The 20,233-nt window shown below is 34.7% G+C and overlaps 2 protein-coding genes across 2 annotated transcripts; one reads left to right on the top strand and one right to left on the bottom strand.

Moving 5' to 3' along the window:
- The first annotated feature begins 1,005 nt into the window (after nt 1-1,005).
- On the top strand, nt 1,006-5,008 carry LOC110374572 (putative serine protease K12H4.7). Its single transcript, XM_021332326.3, has 9 exons — nt 1,006-1,479; nt 1,718-1,905; nt 1,993-2,228; nt 2,360-2,495; nt 2,667-2,814; nt 2,895-3,054; nt 3,204-3,336; nt 3,434-3,603; nt 3,774-5,008. The coding sequence occupies exons 1-9, from the start codon at nt 1,276-1,278 to the stop codon at nt 3,884-3,886; spliced, it is 1,488 nt and encodes a 495-aa protein (XP_021188001.3). The 5' UTR covers nt 1,006-1,275; the 3' UTR covers nt 3,887-5,008.
- LOC110374574 (probable peptidoglycan muropeptide transporter SLC46) lies at nt 5,001-14,703 on the bottom strand. The gene is made up of 9 exons (XM_021332327.3): nt 14,519-14,703; nt 13,078-13,269; nt 12,373-12,547; nt 9,962-10,147; nt 9,406-9,696; nt 7,154-7,308; nt 6,481-6,649; nt 5,775-5,934; nt 5,001-5,532 (listed from the first exon to the last, which is right to left on the bottom strand). Exons 1-9 carry the CDS (start codon nt 14,546-14,548, stop codon nt 5,448-5,450), a joined length of 1,443 nt encoding a protein of 480 aa, XP_021188002.3. The 5' UTR covers nt 14,549-14,703; the 3' UTR covers nt 5,001-5,447.
- Between the last annotated feature and the right edge of the window lie 5,530 nt (nt 14,704-20,233).

Raw genomic sequence — 20,233 nt, 5'->3', positions numbered from 1 at the left:
TGTAAGGCAGTCCCTAGACCGCGCCGGGGCTGCGGCATTGTTCGAAAGAGTTACCGCGGCCCGGGTATATACATAAAGAGCTTCAGAATTATCATGCTGCGCACAGCGCACTTATCAAAATGTGTCATTATTTTTATTAATTATCACGATAAATTACTTGACTTATATAAATTATATGATGAAAAAAATATCAATAAGAAGAAAAAAATGGACGGACGGATTGGATTACTACCTCTATCCTTATTGTCGTGGAATTATATATGTAGTTAATACAAATTCAAACAAATTGAGTAATATTAGAAGAAAAATATAACGGTTAATTTATTTATATATTTTAAATAGAACGGCCATGGCCAATTGCATTACGGAGGATACGCACGCACTAGACTCAAGGTTGCTCCGGACCAAAGCCCCAAAAACGAGCTTGATTACGTGGGGGTTGTAGAAAAGCCAGAGCCAAGGTGCCTGAAAATCTCCTTTGCCGTAGAAGTGATGTGGTCTTGAAAAGTGATTAATGAAATATAATTGATCGTCTATGCTGCGTCTCCGAGTCATATCATAGATAGATCCTATAGAGAGTTAATATTGAAGACTACGCAATGATTCTATGCGACTATTGCACATTTTTTTGCAATATTGTATACTTTACTGTGTGTGTGTGTGTGTACAATATTTCGCAATGATTTTTAGTAACTTAACTGTTTGCTATGTATGCATTTTTTATATGCACTGTATTTCGGGGTCACGTGCGTGTACCCAATAATGCGGTTTCTAGACGTACATTTAGCCATGTTACAAAAAATTTAGATCACTGAAAATCATTGCACCATCTTCGATAATAACTATACACGGTTGATTTTTCACAATTTTGTAATATTCTGTAATTTAATTGATCGTTTCAGAGGATTTTTATATTTATAAATTTGTTACCTCCTGTCAAAGTGTCAACTCCTGTGATAACCTGTGGCAACGTTAGATTTGTCATCAGGCAACACTTCAACCTGTGCACAGATTATAAATTATTATGATGTTTTGTTTTTATTTCTGAATTTTAATCTTATTTTGTCCGTGTCGGTCTGCTCTCGGTGGCCGGTGGGTGGACATAGAATCGTGACCCTATAGGTCATCTTATCGGTGCGGTCATTGCACAGAATAATCAATAGTATCCTATTGTCTCATTAGACCAGCCAAGCAACCAGCATTGCCTGTTCATTCCATGCTGTGATTTTTCTTCATCCTAGCTACTTTCGAGAGTGTGTCTAGTACGCCGCTAGGATGCAGTTACATTTTTCAATTACATGCATGATATTAATTATAAGCAATGTGGCCTGTGGAAGCAAACATTTTCGCCTTGGTAGAAGCAAAGGAGGCAATCTAGGTGCACCAGGGGGCTACCGTGGGGAACAACTACCTCCAGCTCAGTGGTTCATACAAAAGTTGGATCATTCTAGCCCGTCAGATTTAAGAACTTGGAAGCAGGTGAGTTATCCTAACCAAGTTGAAAATCGGCAATCTTTTGGAATATTTTTGAATTTCAGCTCTTAGCTATATGAGAACAGGTTATTGTTTAATTCATTTACTTCGAATCCATTTTCTTGTTTAGAATCCAAAGGGTAATGTTCCTTTGCAATTTTAGCTCACTACTATCCATCCCTTTTTATTAAATGGAGTGTTCTTCATCATGAAAGTTAATGTGCAATATTTTTTTATATTTCAGCGCTACTTTGTAAATGATAGTTTCTATGACTTCAACAACCAGGGGCCTGTATTTCTTATGATTGGTGGTGAAGGACCAGCTGATGCTAGATGGATGGTCAAAGGGGCTTGGATTGATTATGCGACAAAATTTAATGCTCTTTGTATCAATCTAGAACATCGGTATTATGGAGAGAGTCATCCAACAGAGTAAGTTTATGCATAGTGGCGTAGGCTCTGATTCTTTAGTAATTTATGAATCTATATCATATATATTTTCCTTGTTTTTATTTACAGAGATATAAGCATCAAAAACCTTCAGTACTTGTCATCTTACCAAGCTCTCGCAGACCTGGCAAATTTCATCAATGCCATGAACAACAAATATAGACTTAGGAATGATGTCCGCTGGATAGCGTTTGGCGGCTCCTACCCCGGTTCATTAGCAGCATGGCTACGACTTAAGTATCCACATCTGGTATACGCTGCAGTGTCTTCTAGTGGTCCATTATTGGCAAAAGTTAACTTCATGGGTAAATAGTTCTTCTCTAAATTCATGTTATACTTGAAATATATAGTATGCTCACATGTTTTAATAATTCGATTTTGTGTAATATATAAATGACTAAGGTACTATACTAATATTGAACTGTTTACATTTTAGAGTACTATGAGGTGGTTGTTGATGCACTGCGAGAAAAAACTGGTGGTGAAGATTGTGTCAATGAACTCAAAATGGCACATAATCAAATAACAACTATGATGAAAACTCATCCTAGTGTTGTTGAGAAGGAATTCAGGTAACAGCTGTTTCAACAATAAGTTAGTACAATGTAGTACCTTCTTGTGTTAAAACTTTTCAATATTTTACACTTACACTGTTAGCATAACGTTAAATTGTTTCAGTCTAGCAGATGACATGCTCTCTCTATTTTGAAGAGTGTTATGAAAATTTCAATTGTTTGTTACAGGGTTTGCAAATCTTTTGAAAGTGCTTCAGCAAATGATATCAAGAATTTCTACAATTCCATCGCAGATGACTTTGCTGATTTAGTCCAGTACAATGAGGACAACAGGATTAGTGCAGATACTAAATACAGAAATTTAACTATCAACACTGTAAGTTTCTTGAAGTTTAACAGTTTGAACAAGTAATAGACATTAATGTGTATTTAGTCAATGGTAATTATTTACATCAGGTGTGCAACATGTTAACGTCTCCTGGGTCTGAACCAGCATACAAGAAGCTTGCAGCCTTCAACTCTATAATATTGGACAAAAGCAATCAAACCTGTTTGGACTACAGCTATGATAACATGATCAAAGAATTGAGGAACATGTCTTGGGGCTCAGAAGGAGGTTTGTATAAAAGTTATAACAAGCAAATAAACTAAATATTATAGAATATATCTGCAGACATTTCCATAGAATCTTTTTTTTAATATTAACTCGTTACTTATTGTTAAAGTGGGTCATGAAAAATAATTTGTGTTATTTTTCGATTGCAGCTCGGCAATGGATGTATCAGACATGCACTGAGTTTGGATTCTATCAGACTTCTTCTGGGGAAATTGAAGTGTTTGGAAATGATTTCACACTTGATTTCTTTATCCAACAATGTGAAGATATTTTCGGAAGAAAGTAAGTAAAGGACCTGGATAACGACGTATAGAATAGAAAGAACAGAAATAACGAGTTGGAAACTTCTAATACAAATAACATTTTTGATAACTTTTAGGTATAATGCAGATTTTGTTGCTGCATCTGCTGATTGGACTAATAGCAACTATGGAGCCCTTGACATCTCGGTGTCTAGAGTAGTATTCGTTCATGGCTCCGTTGATCCTTGGCATGCACTAGGAATCACAGAGACACTAGACAATGGTGCACCAGCTATTTATATAAAAGGTAAGTTTTTTAGAAATTTTGCATAATACAACAAGCAAGAAATTTTAGTTTAATAAGTTATGATATAATGTACCTTCATTTTCTGTGTAAAATATATTTCAATATTGTTAATGTTTCGTGATCTGTAAATGTGAAATAATAATATATTACCACATTATATTGTTTTTCAGGAACTGCCCACTGTGCAAACATGTACCCACCAAGTGAGAATGATTCAAGCAATCTGATTGAAGCTCGAGTTGAGATTGAGCAGTACCTAGCTGGTTGGATAGGACAGCCTTAACATGCATTTTACGTTCCTAAGCTGAGCAGAATATCAGTGCATCTCTCAAACAAAGATATGCAATCCTTAAAAAAACATTTACTGCTTAAAATATTTACTGAAGTTTTACTGTCTTTTACCATAATGAGGGCTGATTAAATTGTTATAGTTAAGCTGTTAGCAGTAGATAATGCATTGAAACTATTTCTTGAATGCAAATATCTTCCAGTAGATTTTTATATTCTGTTTTATGTCCAACTATTAGATGTTTAGGAAATAGATAGAGGCTAGCAATCTAGGGTCATGATTTTATGCTCAATTATGTATAGGAAATGTTAATAAGACCATAAGGAACTAAACAGTTTTTATATAATTATTGATAATTGTAATGAGTGCGATCTGTGCATTATTCTGATGTATTTTTACTGAGATTTAATTTCCTCAAATATGCGAAAAAGACCATATCACTCATTTTGTTTTTATGGTATTTACATAAAAAAAAACTGGTATAATCTATTTCCAACATGGCTGGAACCAGATTTTGTATCAAAAGTGTGAATGTTATTGTTATGTGTTCATCGTGATAAAAATGAGGCATTTCATTTAATTACATTCCATTTCGTTAGTTACACAATTAAATTTTATGAACCTAAATCACTCTTGGCATAGATATAGAATACAGTAGTGATATCCTATTCTATGAACCTTAAGGTACTAATTGGTGCTTACATCTGTTTAGAATGTATAGTGGCTTAAAAGATTTAGCTTCCGATTTGGCATTTATATTTGAATTAATGATAGATATGATAATATGGCCCTTTCAAATTCGAATAAAAATAGGTCAAAGCCAAAGAATTTCGTAATACGTGCTAGATCAATATAATCCATATTGTGATGTGCTTTGTGATCAGTTTGAATGCATTTGAATAGTTTTAGAACGTTTAATCTAAAATCTCAGTAGTCTGAGTAGTAAGTAGGTGTTATGTAAACTCACCCGTGTTCTTTGTTGATATATGGAATCAAGATTACTACATGTGTAATATTTACCTTAGGGATATTTAGCATGTAGCTTTTCCTAATTGTAGTATATTATTAAAACTTGAATAAATAAAACATTCTAAATTGAAACAAAGACTTCCATAAGCAGTGATTTTTATTTCTATCAAATGTATAATTATCTAGGCTTACATTCTAAGAAAATGCAGGAAAATAATTCATGTTGTTTTTACACTGTCCATTAGATGGAACATAATAAAAATATATTCTTACTATCTATATATATAATATCATTACATCTTTTAACTATCACAAAGTGAAATACAATGTATAATATCACGAACGTCATTGGATATTTTATATTCTTTTAGAATCTAACATTAGATAACAAATTTTTAGTCTTTTGTTATATTGTCAGTCTGACTGTAATTATAGTGTTATCTACTTATAGATGGGATATATTTCAAGATTTTATGATATAGCTGTTCCTCAGTAGTGATTTTCCTTATAAATACATTAAAATATGTTTAGCTTAGTAATTAATACATACTCTATACAAACAACAACAGTTTGTTTTATTTTAACGCTATGATGATGTTGATATTCTTCTTTTTTCTTCTTCTTCGTACAGAGGCTCCAATGGTCTGCCTCTCAACATAATTTCCATGATACTGAAAAAAAGGACAATGCATCAGTGACTTAAAACTTCTTTACAAAAATAAATGTTCATTCATTCAATTTTTGTAATTTTAGTAATTCATTTTAGTTTCGTCTCAAATAAAGCATACATTGATGAGACTTTACTTCCATGTTTTTTTTTATTTGTTTTCTGTGTAAATACTTATTATCAATTCTCGCATATATCTGCGCTCGACGGGCTATACATTAGATTAATAATAACAAACATACTTACAATATCAAAGTGAAAACCACAACTTGGGTAGATATTGTGAGGTAGAATATAGAATTGACGAATTCAGTGTCGAGCGTTGCTTTGTATAGCTGAGAATAAATTATGGACGCAAACATTGCTACGGCATTTTCCATAACGGATAAGAATGCGTAAGCCACACCTGGAACAAATACGAGAATGACTTTCATGTAGAAAAATATATAGGTAGTTTGAGATTTTCTGCAATCTGTACTGATCTGATCTAACTTATTGTTGATATCAAAAGAACATTGCTAAAGGAAGTTATTCAAGTTCCAATGTCCATGTACAATGCCTGCAATACATGACATTAAAGTATTATTTCTTACATTATTAGATTTCGAGTCTGAAAAAAAAAATTCTTTCTTTATTTTTCAGGTTTTTACTGTTGCTTGTTAAAAATTACCTCAAAGATGGTTTAAAACATAATTGTACGTGTTAAACAACGCTTTCAGATTCTTGTCACAGGTTCATGCATTTGCTGTTAAAGTAATCACGTATGTTTAAACGGTTTTATTAGAAGCAAATGGCCTTACTACAAAAACTTAAACACCTGTTTTACGTTTGTCTAAAAAAATTGTGGCTGCAAAATGAACCATATGTCAACGTCATAATTTGTCATTTTTTTAGACAGGTCTTAAACTGACGTTTAAAAGTTTTTGTGGTAAGACGGAAAATGTCTACGAACCTCTTTCGGATGCAGGCAAGACTTTGGACGTCATGGAGCGTATGAGTGGTGCTACGCAAGGACCTAGAGCAGCAAAGGTAGCTCCCAAGTACCACAGATTGGCTGTCTTAGCGTGAGCATAAACTAGGTGCCCACAGATATGGGCTGTGGCACCCAACATCACTATCAGCTGAAATTAAATTAAATTTTAAATTAAAACAGACAAAATGTCGGTAATATTGATAGGTAGCCTCTTAGTAAAGTTTTAAACGAGTAGCAAAGTATGCGTATAAAATAATTTTAATCAGAAATCAGAAAATTTATTTGCTAGAAACATGGTATGGTATTATTTAAGGATTATCATTAGTTTTACATTAAACCGTTATAATGCTCAGCTTTCGGAAACACGTTACAAATAATTCCTTCTAGAATACCATAGAAGTATACGTCTCGCCAAACTTTTTGTCGTCACAGAAAATTGCGGAGGTGCGGGAGGGGTAGCGGGTAGGGGTAGGAGAGGGTAGATAGATTGTACAAGATCCATTTGTTCATATATGTGCAAGATAATGTATCCATGTTGTCAGAAATTAGATTTTTCAACAGAAACAAAAGATACAGCACAGAGAAAAGAGGACAAAAGAACCACAAAAAATACTTTAGTAAAATAATTGATATTAGATAATTATTTACTAACTGTATCTCTCCATTGTAAGACTTTAGTCATTAGTGGTATACCAAATAGCATAGCTAAGACATACATAGTGCTCAGATATGTCCTGAAGTTGCTGAAAGATGTCGTGTCCCATTTGAATACCTTTATCGTATACAGATACATCACGGAACGTTCGTCTGTAATAAATAAAATGCGACTGATTAGAGAACAAGTTGTGTTATTGATATGCACAAATAATATAGGTAAGTATACAGGACCGCCATTCCTAATTAGTCTCAACTATTGATTACATTAGTTAAAGACCGGCAATTTTACGGCGTACGTCAAATTGCACATTTTAAGTACTTGAGAATTGGCATTATGTCGTACCAAATTAAATGGTGGCTCAGAACTTAGTCGCTGCGCAGAAACCATTATTAGGTGCGGGCGACAGAGGTATGATATTGAGCATACATGGGGTCAGAACTTGGTTGCGAGCCGACATCACAGATTACCATAATAGTTACTTGCGGTCATTAGGTTTGGTGAGAAGTATGCCAGTCATGTCGGCTTCAACATCATCATCCTCCGAGCCTTTTTCCCAAACTATGTTGGGGTCGGCTTCCAGTCTAACCGGATTCAGCTGAGTATAGTAAGTTCAACTCAGTCTTGCGCGCGGCCTTATGTGTGGGTAACCCTTGTACATATACAGTGACTTTGTGTGCGTGACAAGAGGTACAGTCGGGTACAAATAAAGTTATTTAGGGGTTGTATACGGCTGTTTAAAGAAAAACAGTTATTACGTAAGTTAATGTTTATTTATTTATATTGATTCTGAATCGCTACTTGAAAAATAAAAAATGAATTTTCAGATTCGCTACTCTCACCAAGGTCAATTATAAATTTTGACTACATGTCAAAATGTCTATAGTATTCTTCTTTTTTCTTTTGTACATGTCGACAAGTATTACCCAACACCCCTTCATCAGTTTGACTTAAACGTTCATTTATGAGTTTCATTATTTCCGTCTTATTTTGGTCGACATTATGCGAAGCAATATAAACATTTTGTTTACATTATTATACTAGATTATACGTCTTTTTACATTCTTAGTCCACACTTTTATTTATTGTCCGCGTACCCCGAGCTAGAAAATATGTAAGAAGTATTTAATTCATCTTAGATATTTCACCTCATTTATTTCTTAGATACTGTCAATGTCATATGAAAAAACGTATGAGAAAATAATGAAAAACTGTAAAATGTAATAATAAAAAGCTTTGAATGTTTCATTTTTTGAAACGCTACCTGACTCCTTAAACATTTTCTCCGTGAAGAACTAGACATTTTCGTAAACGACTGTACCCATAACAAAAAGCGATAAGAACACGTCATGCTCGGACGACGTCACTGTCACACGAATGAAAGTTGTATATTCACAAGCCGACGCACACATAGGGCCGCGCGCAAATCTGAGTTGAACTATCTATACCAGTGCTTTACAAGAAGCGACTGCCTATCTGACCTCCTCAACCCAGTTACCCGGGCAACCCGATACCCCTTGGTTAGACTGGTGTCAGACTTACTGGCTTCTGACTACCCGTAACGACTGCCAAGGATGTTCAATGACAGCCGGGACCTACAGTTTAACGTGCCATCCGAAACACAGTCATTGGTGTCTAAGATATACTTAGAAAGTACATACAAACTTAGAAAAGTTGCATTGGTACTTGCCTGACCTGGGATCGAACCCGCGCCCTCATACTCGAGAGGTTGGTTCTTTGCCCACTAGGCCACCACGACGGCTTTCATGTCGGCTTCAACATCACTAGAAAACCGGCAACCCCCTAGCAACATCCTTGGAAAAACCCTCTCCTTTTTATTACTACTCAAAAGCCATCGCTTGCTATATATACCTACTAATAAAAATCAATCAAGTTTTAATGAAAAGGTGAAGGAAAACATCTTGAGGAAACCTGGACTATAGTCTGAAATCACCAACCCGCATTGAGCAAGCGTGGTGATTAATGCTCAATCCTTCTCCGTGTGAGAGGAGGCCGCAGCCCAGCAGTGGGACGATTAAAGGCTGTAACCATTCACCATAACCATTCAAGTTTTTATCACTATATAGCTGCCAGCTGCGAAGTTTATATTACACACATTTTATGAGCTATCCAAACGTGATTCTTCCACAACGATACACTCTCATTTATTTTCTCATTCATTATATAGTACCTAACCAGTCTATAAGGTATTTTCTAGGCCTGAAATAAACAAACGCTTGTGTACGTACCTCTCTGAAAAGTATAGAACGCCATTGATATTAAAAGGAACCATAGAAACAGCCTTCTATTGTTAGGTCTCTTCTGCGATAATATAGTTATAGTCTGCACGATATTCTTGACATCGAAGAAGTCTGTCAGAGGGTTCTTGACTCCCGCTTCCTTCAGAGACTTCTGTTCGGGCCTCGTCTGCCACTTGAGGAAGATCACAGTGTACAATGTGGCTAAGAACATTAGGACCGTATTGATCGCAAACATGATTGTGAAGGATCGGTCGACCACCTTGTTCCATAGTAAGTTACCTGGAAAATAAACATGTTTACTTTTTTCATGGATATTTAGATCTTCTTTTGTTCGATTAGTTTTGTACATTGATCTCCGTTCAGAGACAAGACATAAACAGGGTGACAGCCAGCAATAAACGATAAAAAACTAACATCATCATAGAAAAGGTCTACGTAGACTAGAGGTTTCCAAAACATACTTTAAATTATGGGTGTAAAAAATTTATGGGTGTTTGAAGTTAAAAGATAGTAAATGGCTTGAATTATACTACCTACAGCTTACCTATAGCTACTCCGGAGGGCATTGTGCTTAAGTAAACTACATCTAAAATGCCGACTCTTAATGTTCTGTTTTTCAGTGACGAAACATCAGCTATGTAGGCGAAACAACCGGCGAATATCGCCAAGTCAGCACCGGTTAGGGCACTTGGAAATGCTGCAGTGTAAATCACGTACTCTACAGGCCATGCTGAAAATATATAAAATTAATGTCAGTTATTACGTACGTGTAAAGCTTACCTATGGTATTGTATAATATATTTTGAATGAATAGGTAAGTACCTATGTACTTTAAATCAAGGGAACGGGAGAGCGCACGGAGTACCTAACTCATGGAAGAAGTATTAAATACTCAAGATAGGTTCCAGTTGGTCATAGGCAGGGGCTTTTAGAAGTTAATTTCCATTAATTACACATAGTCTATAATCTTTGTCATCACAGTCCTTCCAGCAGTGGACGTTTTTATTCGCAAAGGCCTCCCTCAGGCTGGGGGGATTTGTACTTATACAAATTGCGTTGAACACAATTCTTAAAATGATTAAATGCCTAGGTTAGAAATCTGAGGTCTGTGACAATGTCTGGGACCATTTAGGAAATATAACAAAAAACCTAATAAAAAAACTAGTAAACTGTTTTATGCAATGTATGAAAATTTTTGTTACATGTGTAATCAGCGTAATTATTTTGATGTTATATGTGAGTTTTAAGTGCCTATGTGTGTGTAAGTGCAATCATCATATTTCGCATTGTAAGTATACCTAACACCTACTGGTGGAAATATTTGCAAACGCAGCACACGCGTATTTGTTACCATAAATCTTTCCATAAATGTACAAAGACCTTGAATCAAACTCTTATAACAATCGCTATGATAGACGTAATCATATCTTCGTGCATTTGGTCATTGAATCCGACTGCTATACGAAATATCTACTACTATATTATATTGACAGCTCATGTCGTCATCTTTGCTGATAAATGTGACACCAACTTATAGTAGTTTTGTTGCGTCATGTTAAGAAACAACACCGCGTTTATTATTTATTATTGAACTTTAATCAAACGTTACACGGTCGCTTTTCCTTCCTATTTTTTAACTAGCTGTGCACTCGATGTCTAGATAATACATAACTCATTGATTATGTAAGGAATTTTCTTCTTGTTTTTCTCGTTGGTCCATTACGTATTTCATAATTATATAAACCAGGAGAAGAAGCTTGTATTGTGTACAATTAAATGTAGGTACAAAGTATTTCTCAGAGAACCTATGAATCGCTCGCGTGTATATCTCATGGGCAGAATTTCGACCCCCGAATGAAGAGGATTTAAAAAAAAGATTAAGGATCTATCTTCTTATTCTTAATACGCGCAAATCTTTTAAAATATGCCTCCTGCTGCGAGACAAAGTACAGCTAGCATCTCAAGGCGATCGCTATCAGATATTTTATTTTTAATTAAGGAAATATCTTATTATGATTCGGTATACATGGAAAAAATTCTCAGAAAAATCATGTCCGAAGTTCATGGAATAAACAATGATATTAGAAATAAACAGAAACGTTTAGATGTAATTTTTATTTTATTTTACGACAGCGACAAGACAAACTATTCTTTAAACCTGTAAGTTATCGAACCGGAACTACCAATGATTACCACTGAATTACTAGCTATTTACAAAATAAAATACGTGCTGTTAATATAGCTGATAACAATGCAACTTTCAACTTTCTAACGGTAGAAAATGTGAGTGGGATTCGTTTTTCAATTTTCTAGTTTATTGTTCGTAAATAGAACTTTTCTCTTTAGCTTAGAGCTGATGTAAAGATTGGTTTTTATGAAAATAAAAATAATTTACATCAACATTATTTAAAATGATTGCAATTTTCAAAACTAGCTTAATTAAATAGATAGGCATATCAAAAATAATAGAAGAAAATAATAGATACCATGTAGCTATCATTATAGCATATCATATCATTCAGCAAAAAAATCATTGGTAGAGGTAGTACTGAACCTGCAAACTTCTTAGTAAAATGAAGTTTTAATAATTTTAAATGAATATATACTATTTACGCCCCGAGGGAAGTACTTCTCGCACATGGATTAAAAGAAGCCTATAATTTATTCTATACAAGATACCAAGTTTAAGCAAAATCTATACAGCAATTCTATCCATACATAAACTTTCGCGTTTATAATATTAACAGCATAAAAATAAACGCAACTCTGAGATTATTTTAATTTACAGAAGTGAAGGTACAGGTGTCTTAATGTTACAACGATAAAAGAACAAACAGATTATACTAGTAAAAATATTATCACATACATATACATATATGTAATGAGATCTTTGTTATTACAACATACATGATTAACAAGAATATTAAATTAATTAAGAAAAAGTGGTATTCTTACCTTTAGTAGTATTTATGGTAATCATTGCTGAGAAAAATAATTTCCCAAGAAGGCCTCCTAACAGAATTATCTTTCGACCTCGTTTGTCGCTATATGAACCTATGAAGAAAGCTAAAAGCAACGGCACAACATGGCTGGCAACACCATTCCATTGGTGGAACGTTGATACTGTTAGCTGAAAAGAAAATAAAATTATTATTATATAAGTACTTTACTTTTATTAATACCTAATCATTGTGTAATTAGAAACAAAGGATAATTCGGATGGAAAGGATCAAATTGTGATAGTTACTACAGAAGATAGATTTAATCCTGTGTGTTAAGTATGTGTCCAGCATTTAGGAAACACACTATTTCATGAAGTCAGAGTCAATAACATTTATTGAAAGTTGGCAATTTACATTAGCACTTTTTCCGCTCAATATTTACAAAGAGCAGCACTTCCAAAAATTACCCCCTTTCACCACTTTTAAGTGTTGTGTTAAAAATATAATGATTAATAGTAGTTCTTCTCTGGTCATGTCTGATCACTGTCCCATCGGGCTATGAGAGTGTAGGAATATGTGCACCGGTATCTGTGCAAATGCTTCTACACTATGGTATGTCCTGCGCAGTTGGTTAATTTCTTTATATGAGAACGCTTTGGCCGATTATAGGCTAGGAGGACGTCAACAGTGGTTATTCTTAGTGTTATGTAAAGTTTACCTGCACTTCTTTATTAACATCATCATAACTACTAATGTTGTGGCATATTTCTGGACTGTAGCCATGGTTAACGGTGCAGGCTTGATACACATAAAATGTTTGTTCTATAACATTTGTGATCATATATGCCATCATATATAGGAACATTGGAGGCTCCACTGTTATGTATTTGTACCATGGCTGTTTCTGCCCCTAAAATAAAAAAAAGCACAGGTTAAAATATGTGATGAAAATATTAGTTTGTAGTTTTGCAAAAGTTGTTGTTATTTATGTTTATGCCATATATTTCCTGTTATAAAAAAAATATGTTTATGTGTCTGCATGTCTATATTTCATAAAATATTTTTTATTTCATTATAAAATTAAAATAAATTGTGTTTTGCATTCTAATGTGGTTTATTAAATTTCCACTTATTCGCTGTAACTACTTTACCAGCTACCTTGAGTGTAAGTACAACAATGTAAACTAGATTCAAAGAACTTTATCAAGACTTATTTTACCATACTTTCAGCAGAGATAAGTGATAATTACCATTTATTTACCTACTTTATGACTAAAATCTTTAAGAGGTGTAATGTACACAACTGAGGATACCTTATCTAAAGATAAAATGTGAAATAGACATTATGTTGTAGTAAGCAATTAATGACTAACAATATGTTTAGAACTATGTTCCTGTAAAAGTATTTTGTTAAATTAAAAATGCTGTGATTTAAATTAATAACAGATTATGCAATATTGATAAATGGAAATGATTATATTTATTAAAGTTGTTTTTTTTTTTAAAATAAAATATTGATGTGTTGACATAAAACTTATATTTAACAAACTCATAAATATTTTAACTAGAAAAGGCTGGTATTTCCTATGAGACTATCTTGAGAAGAAACCGTGAAACAATCTCATTGACCAATGATGAAAATTAATCATTGATAGCCTTGATACTGTCAATAATTTGCCCAAGAGGTCACCAGTTAACACGATAAGTAAACAACAAGTTACGTTTACATGAAATAACATAAAATATTTATAAACCATATTTATTTTTTCATTAAAAATAATCCGTAACCATTTTTTGATGATAGACATTCAATTTTGACAACAAATTCGCACGCTCTAATGTATTGGTTAAGTTAACAATTCGCAGATAGCCGTAATTAAAAGTACACGAGTACGTAATATTTGTAACTTTAAACATGAAACAGCAACTCATTTGTTTTTAAAATAAATCATAAACACTACAGTGATTTCTGTAAACACGCGGAAATTATGCGATGAAAAGCGGCAATTACTGCGAATTTGAATTTGGAAAAGTTTTTGAATAGTTACGTTGATTATGTGCAACGATACATAACACGCTTAGCTGAAAAACTTGGCGATCCGAAAAATAACATCAGTATAAACTTTTATAATGTTGATAAAAATTACAATAATACTAACCATAGAAATGTCTTCCATCGCAGGTCTCATTTCAATAAAATTAAAATATTACGCGTGCTTTTTATGTCACATTACATTTATTCACTTATTTTTTGCGTGTTGCTCCTTTTACATAAGACTACTGGACGGACGCCACTGCACGACTCAACGAACGACTCTACTTTTCGTACACCACATTATCTTACCGCCAAGCCAGGGGGGAGACACTCCGTACATTTTGACAGCTAAGTGAATGAAGAGTCGCCACCTTTTATTTGGCCCGGAAACTATTTACTATCTAAAAGATACTTTAAATTACCAACAGATGGCACTACACTATAATCGTTTTTGTTTGTCAATATAAAATTATTTATGCAATATTAATTAGAGAAAAGTATGAGGAAAATATTAGACACTTAAAAAAAAGATAAAATAGGCGAATAAATTAAATACGGTTTGAAAAAGCACAAATATCAATTTTAATCTAAAAAGCACAAATATCAATTTTAATCTAAAAAGACCTGGTGTCAGTATTCCAAGTAACTTAACAAAACCGATCATCGATCATAACAAAATATCAATATGGCGGTTTTTGTATTCTGCGTACACGCGTACATAAAAAGTAATAATACATAATAATTATTTGTTTTCCTTCGACCTTTTACTATATTAACGATGACATTTTCTATTAGGGTAAGTAGCATAATGTAACTATAACGATAACCAATGTTATAGTTACATGGTGCTATTTACCCTAATAGAAAATGTTATGAATATGATACATATATATTTTTATAGCTATAGCTGTGTAGGTAGTTCGGGGCCAATTTAGAGAGAGATGGCGCATTGACAAATAGGTTTGCATGTTTATCACGCAAGAGGGCTCTCTTTTCCCTATATATTACTTTACTCTTTGCGCCAAGCCAAACTAAAGTCAAAATCTGTCAAAACTCTTGAAATATTCCACAGATAAGTATCAAATTTTGCCATGCCACAGACCTTTTTTTTCCGACGTTAAAAATCATCAAACCTAACTACAACACAATGCCTTTATATAATACGTTCCACGAAATAAAACTTTGATTTGTAAAGACCCGGCGCGATAACAGTCTCAATAAAATGAACAAAGTGTTTCACAATTTACCAGAAAAACATGCTATGAATGCGATGACTGGTTGCGGAAAATTCAAATACATTTTATTTTTGTTTCTTTGGCTACGTTTGCATCTTGTTTGAGGCGTGATCTTATCATTCTGGGTAATAATTATTATACCTCAAAGTAATATTTGATGGTTCTTTTTTCTTCTTTCTGCCCTGTTTTTAATTTATTCGGTATCGGCGCAATATGTATTCCGATTCCATTTCTTTCCGTCAGCCGTCTTACTTACTAATGTCCACTCCCTTTTTATTAATCGCGCCTTTCAGACAGTTTGTCAATTTTTTCTCCGGCCTGCCTCTTCCTCTCCACCCAGCCACGTTCACACTTAACAGATTTCTTGTGGGATGTGTTTCATCTCTTGTCATAACATAACACACCACTCCAGTGGCGGATTAAGAGTATCCGAGGCCCTAAGCACAGAGCCTGTGTAGACCCTCTATTGCTTAAATGGAAATGGAAGGAATGAATGATGAAATTGACCGAGCGAAGCGAGCGCGATGCTTTCGTAGTTTTCTTACTCGTACGGAGGTAAAATGTATCCCAAACGTACTTAATCTTTTGTTTGTTGACAAAATTAATCTTGTGTCCCGTCTATCGCATTAGGTTAAGATAAACCTGTAATGGTAGATAGTGGTGTATCGGGCCCCAGGGGCCCGATTCTCCTAAGTTAATATTGTCAAAATCGAATAGAAATTGAATCGCAATATGAACGGGGCCCCGATTCTCCTAAGTTAATAATGTCAAAATCGAATAGAAATCGAATCGCAATATGATAGTAATAGCAGTTTTAACCATATCGGGCATTCTGCTACTAATAAAAGACCAATCGTATTCGATTGACATTTGATTGGTGTGCGATTGGTCTGCTATTTTGATGATTTTGGTCTATACGGTAGTTTGCTATACAATCATTTTGCAATCGTAAATCATTTGCAGACAAAATGATTCATTATTGAATGACAGAAAAGGATAAAAACGTTTATTTCAAAAAAAAAATAGCGGAATGCCACATACGCTTCAATCGTAATCGAGTCAGGATTGGATCTCAGTCGAATCGAGTCGAACGTCAATCGAATGGCGCTTAAGTAAAATTAGGAGAATCGGGCCCCGGAAGTTTTAACCTTATCGGGCATTCTGCTACTAATATAAGACCAATCGTATTCCAATGACATTCGATTGGTTTGCGATTGGTCTGCTATTTTGGTGATTTTGGTCTATACGGTAGATTGCTGTACAATCATTTTGCAATCGTAAATCATTTGCAGACAAAATGATTCATTATTGAATGACAGAAAAGGATAAAAACGTTTAGGTATTTCAAAGAAAAAATAGCGGAATGCCATATACGCTTAAATCGTAATCGAGTCAGGATTGGATCTCGGTCGAACCGAGTCGAACGTGAATCGTATGTCGCTTAAGTAAAATAAGGAGAATCGGGCCCCTGCACAATTGAAAAAAAATGGGAAATAATAAGATTAGCCACAAAATTATTTATTGGACACATCATTAAACTTCTAATTTTATAACTAAGCAACGAGGAAATGACATAGCCTCTAATAAACTAATTCGTCTTTTTTACAACGCCATCTACTAGAAAGCTTCAATAAAAGATCATCAATTATTGTAACTTGTCCTTCTTATTTATACATTGTCATCTAATTTACTAACTCGGCCTCATTTTTCCAAAAAACGAGCCAAGAAAAACGAGATCAACGTTTGTCTTGGCTCGTTTTTTTGTTTTGATGGTAGAATTTAATTTGGATTCATTTTATTAAGCATATTGCCATTTATAACCTTCAATTAAAAAACATTGTATTAAAAATTGAAATTAGTGACGAAAACGAATCGCTGCAAAACCGACTCCACGTAGTCTTGTCTGGCCTACCCCTAGAGTGCAATTCAAAACCGCGTAGGCGCGGAGGGGCGAGGCGGCCTGCGAGCTGAGGCGCAGGTAGTTTCAGCGCTCGCCGCCGCGGCTGAGGCTGGCCGGCTGAGCCGGCCATTGTATAGTTGTATTTAGAGTGGAAGATAACTTGTGGCTAAGATAGTATTATTTAGATGCTCGACGCTTTATTAATTGTGGCTGACTTAGTAATTTAGAAGGCAACATACATTTTTGGGGGCGAATAATGATATTAAAAAGAAGCCTGTTTAATTAGCACCCAAATAAATCTCTGCGATCGTACAACAATCAACAGCACTGTGCTTTCAAACATATTGTGGATGAATCTCGATAAAATGTAGGTATAAAATGAAACGCCAGCAGAGGATGGAGGCCCCTGGAGAACAGGGGCCCCAAGCACGTGCTTGTAGTGCTTATACGTTACCTAATCCGCCACTGCACCACTCTCAGATTCTTTCTAAAATAGGTACTCATTCCTCACCTTATCCATCACCACACATCTGTCTCAACATTCTCATCTCTGCTACATGCACTCATTTCTCACCCATCTCTTTTTCGAATGCCCAGCACTCTATCCAATCATCTTCCGAGCTCGCCGCGCCGCGTCGCTGCGCTGCCATTCTGGTGTGACTCGGGCCTATAGACATGTACCTACTTTATAGTTATCGGCACGGATATTGAGCCCTGACCTTCACCTGCGCAGAAGCGATTTATTGGTTTATTGCATTATGTGTACAGTGCGCAAAGCGATCCCCACTCTTCCGCCGAGAGCTCGATATCCGTGCCGATAACTATACAAGCAAAGAAACTACCAACAAAAGATTTAAATAAACTTAAAACTTACAACCAGTCTAATTAATAAGGTCTGATAAGAAATTGTTGCATAAGTATATAGATTTTGATAGAATTTACCACAGAGTACCTACCTTGAATTAACAATGCCAATGTCAACCTATGACTTGCTTGCCACTGCCACATAACACGACATACAACGATAATATTTAAATTATTGCAGTGTCGCAGAATCATTTGAATATCCTCAAACGGAACCTCTGCATATAGATAGCTTACACATTAGTAAAGGCAAAGGCCCCCATGACATAGATCATTAATTTGTTCCACTATGTATTTCATAGAATTTAATCAAGAAAGTGAAAATTACTTCAACAAACAATGGTGCAAACCGTATTGAACCGTTATTGCCTTTCGTCGAAATCATGTTGTTTCTGTATCACGCTGAAAGTTGGGACAATCCTGATAGCTATAGCAGGGCTACTGCCGAGTGTGTCGCTGCTGCTGGCGTATGGTGCAGGAGATGGACTGCTTGTGATGTACGGAGTGGATGTTCTGATAGCAAATATTATCCTCCATTTATACGCAATCTTAGGCATCCTACTGTGCGGAGTCAACATAATACTCCTTATTGCAGCAATAACTTATAACGAGAAGTTGATACTGCTTTACTTATGGTTCGCCTGGGTGTACTTCGTAGTGGATTTCGGAAGTGTACTGGTAATAAGTATTTCTGCTATATCGAAAAAGTTCTTTTGGTTCGGCATGACGTTATTTTTTGTAGATTTAGTGTACTGGATTTCGTTGTACCTGTACGTGTTTCCAGTTGTAAATGGTTTTAGAAAAAATATACACACTATAGTGATCTATTTGACTTAAAATAAAAGTTACCAAAAAGAGAAGTCTTTTTCATCTACCTATTGTAAGTAGTGACAAAGTTAAGAGGCTGAATGCACCCAAAACACAGAGAGAAGCCTGTTGACGCGACGTTCGTAACATATATTTAAATTAATAGCTTTAAAATGAGTCGAGTAGGTAATAAAAAATAACCAAGTTCTGTATTTACTCGTTAATGTTACAAATTTTATCAATGTACAAATATTTTTGTTGGAAGATCATTTAAGAGGGAAGTTTAATTTTTTTTTGTTTCGAGAAAACTTTTCGAAAACGCGTTTTGAAATGAACAGGGTTCTCACAAATATGTTCAAGATTAATATATATTTTTTTCGCCGTAAAACTGTATAGATTTGGCCAAAACATTGTTTGAGACAAGCCAATTTCGGCATTCAGGTCACATGGAATTATTGGTGGGGATGCGTGATGGTGTATCCCGATCGTAGGGATTTAAATAAAATAATCTTAAAGTTCTATTTTATATTTAATTACTTATTTTAATGCAAACATCAGTCAATTTGTGTTGTGAGTCAACGTGAGGAGATCAAATTAAATAAATACATAGTAAGTACAGTTCTCGTCTCGTCAACGTAAATGGCTGTCCGCTACTAAATTCCGAAAATAGGCGCATACGCGCATGAGATCTAGGTCCTTCCTTCACCGCAGACAAAATGTTTGACGAGAACTGTACATACAGGAATGAATTTTATCCAGTGCGCAAACTTTGTCAACTTATATTTAAATAAGTTTTATAGATACGTATATTTTTATTTTGTCGTGTTTTAATACAATAAAGAAAAGTTATTGATATCGAAAGATGTTTATTTTGTAACCGATTGTACGGTCACAGTCGTTATAGTAGGCACGGCGGCATGCGGCATCGCGAAACCGGTTTATTGACGCGAGCGCTGCTCTAAGCGCGTAAGAATAGTTGGTATCCATATTTTGCCGATTTTAGAGCGGACAAAAGAATGAAAAAATTAGATCA

Source organism: Helicoverpa armigera, chromosome 1, assembly GCF_030705265.1.
Source record: "Helicoverpa armigera isolate CAAS_96S chromosome 1, ASM3070526v1, whole genome shotgun sequence".
Lineage (NCBI taxonomy): Eukaryota > Metazoa > Arthropoda > Insecta > Lepidoptera > Noctuidae > Helicoverpa > Helicoverpa armigera.
The sequence above is the reverse complement of the archived record's forward strand: the minus strand, read 5'-3'. Positions and strand labels throughout refer to the sequence as shown.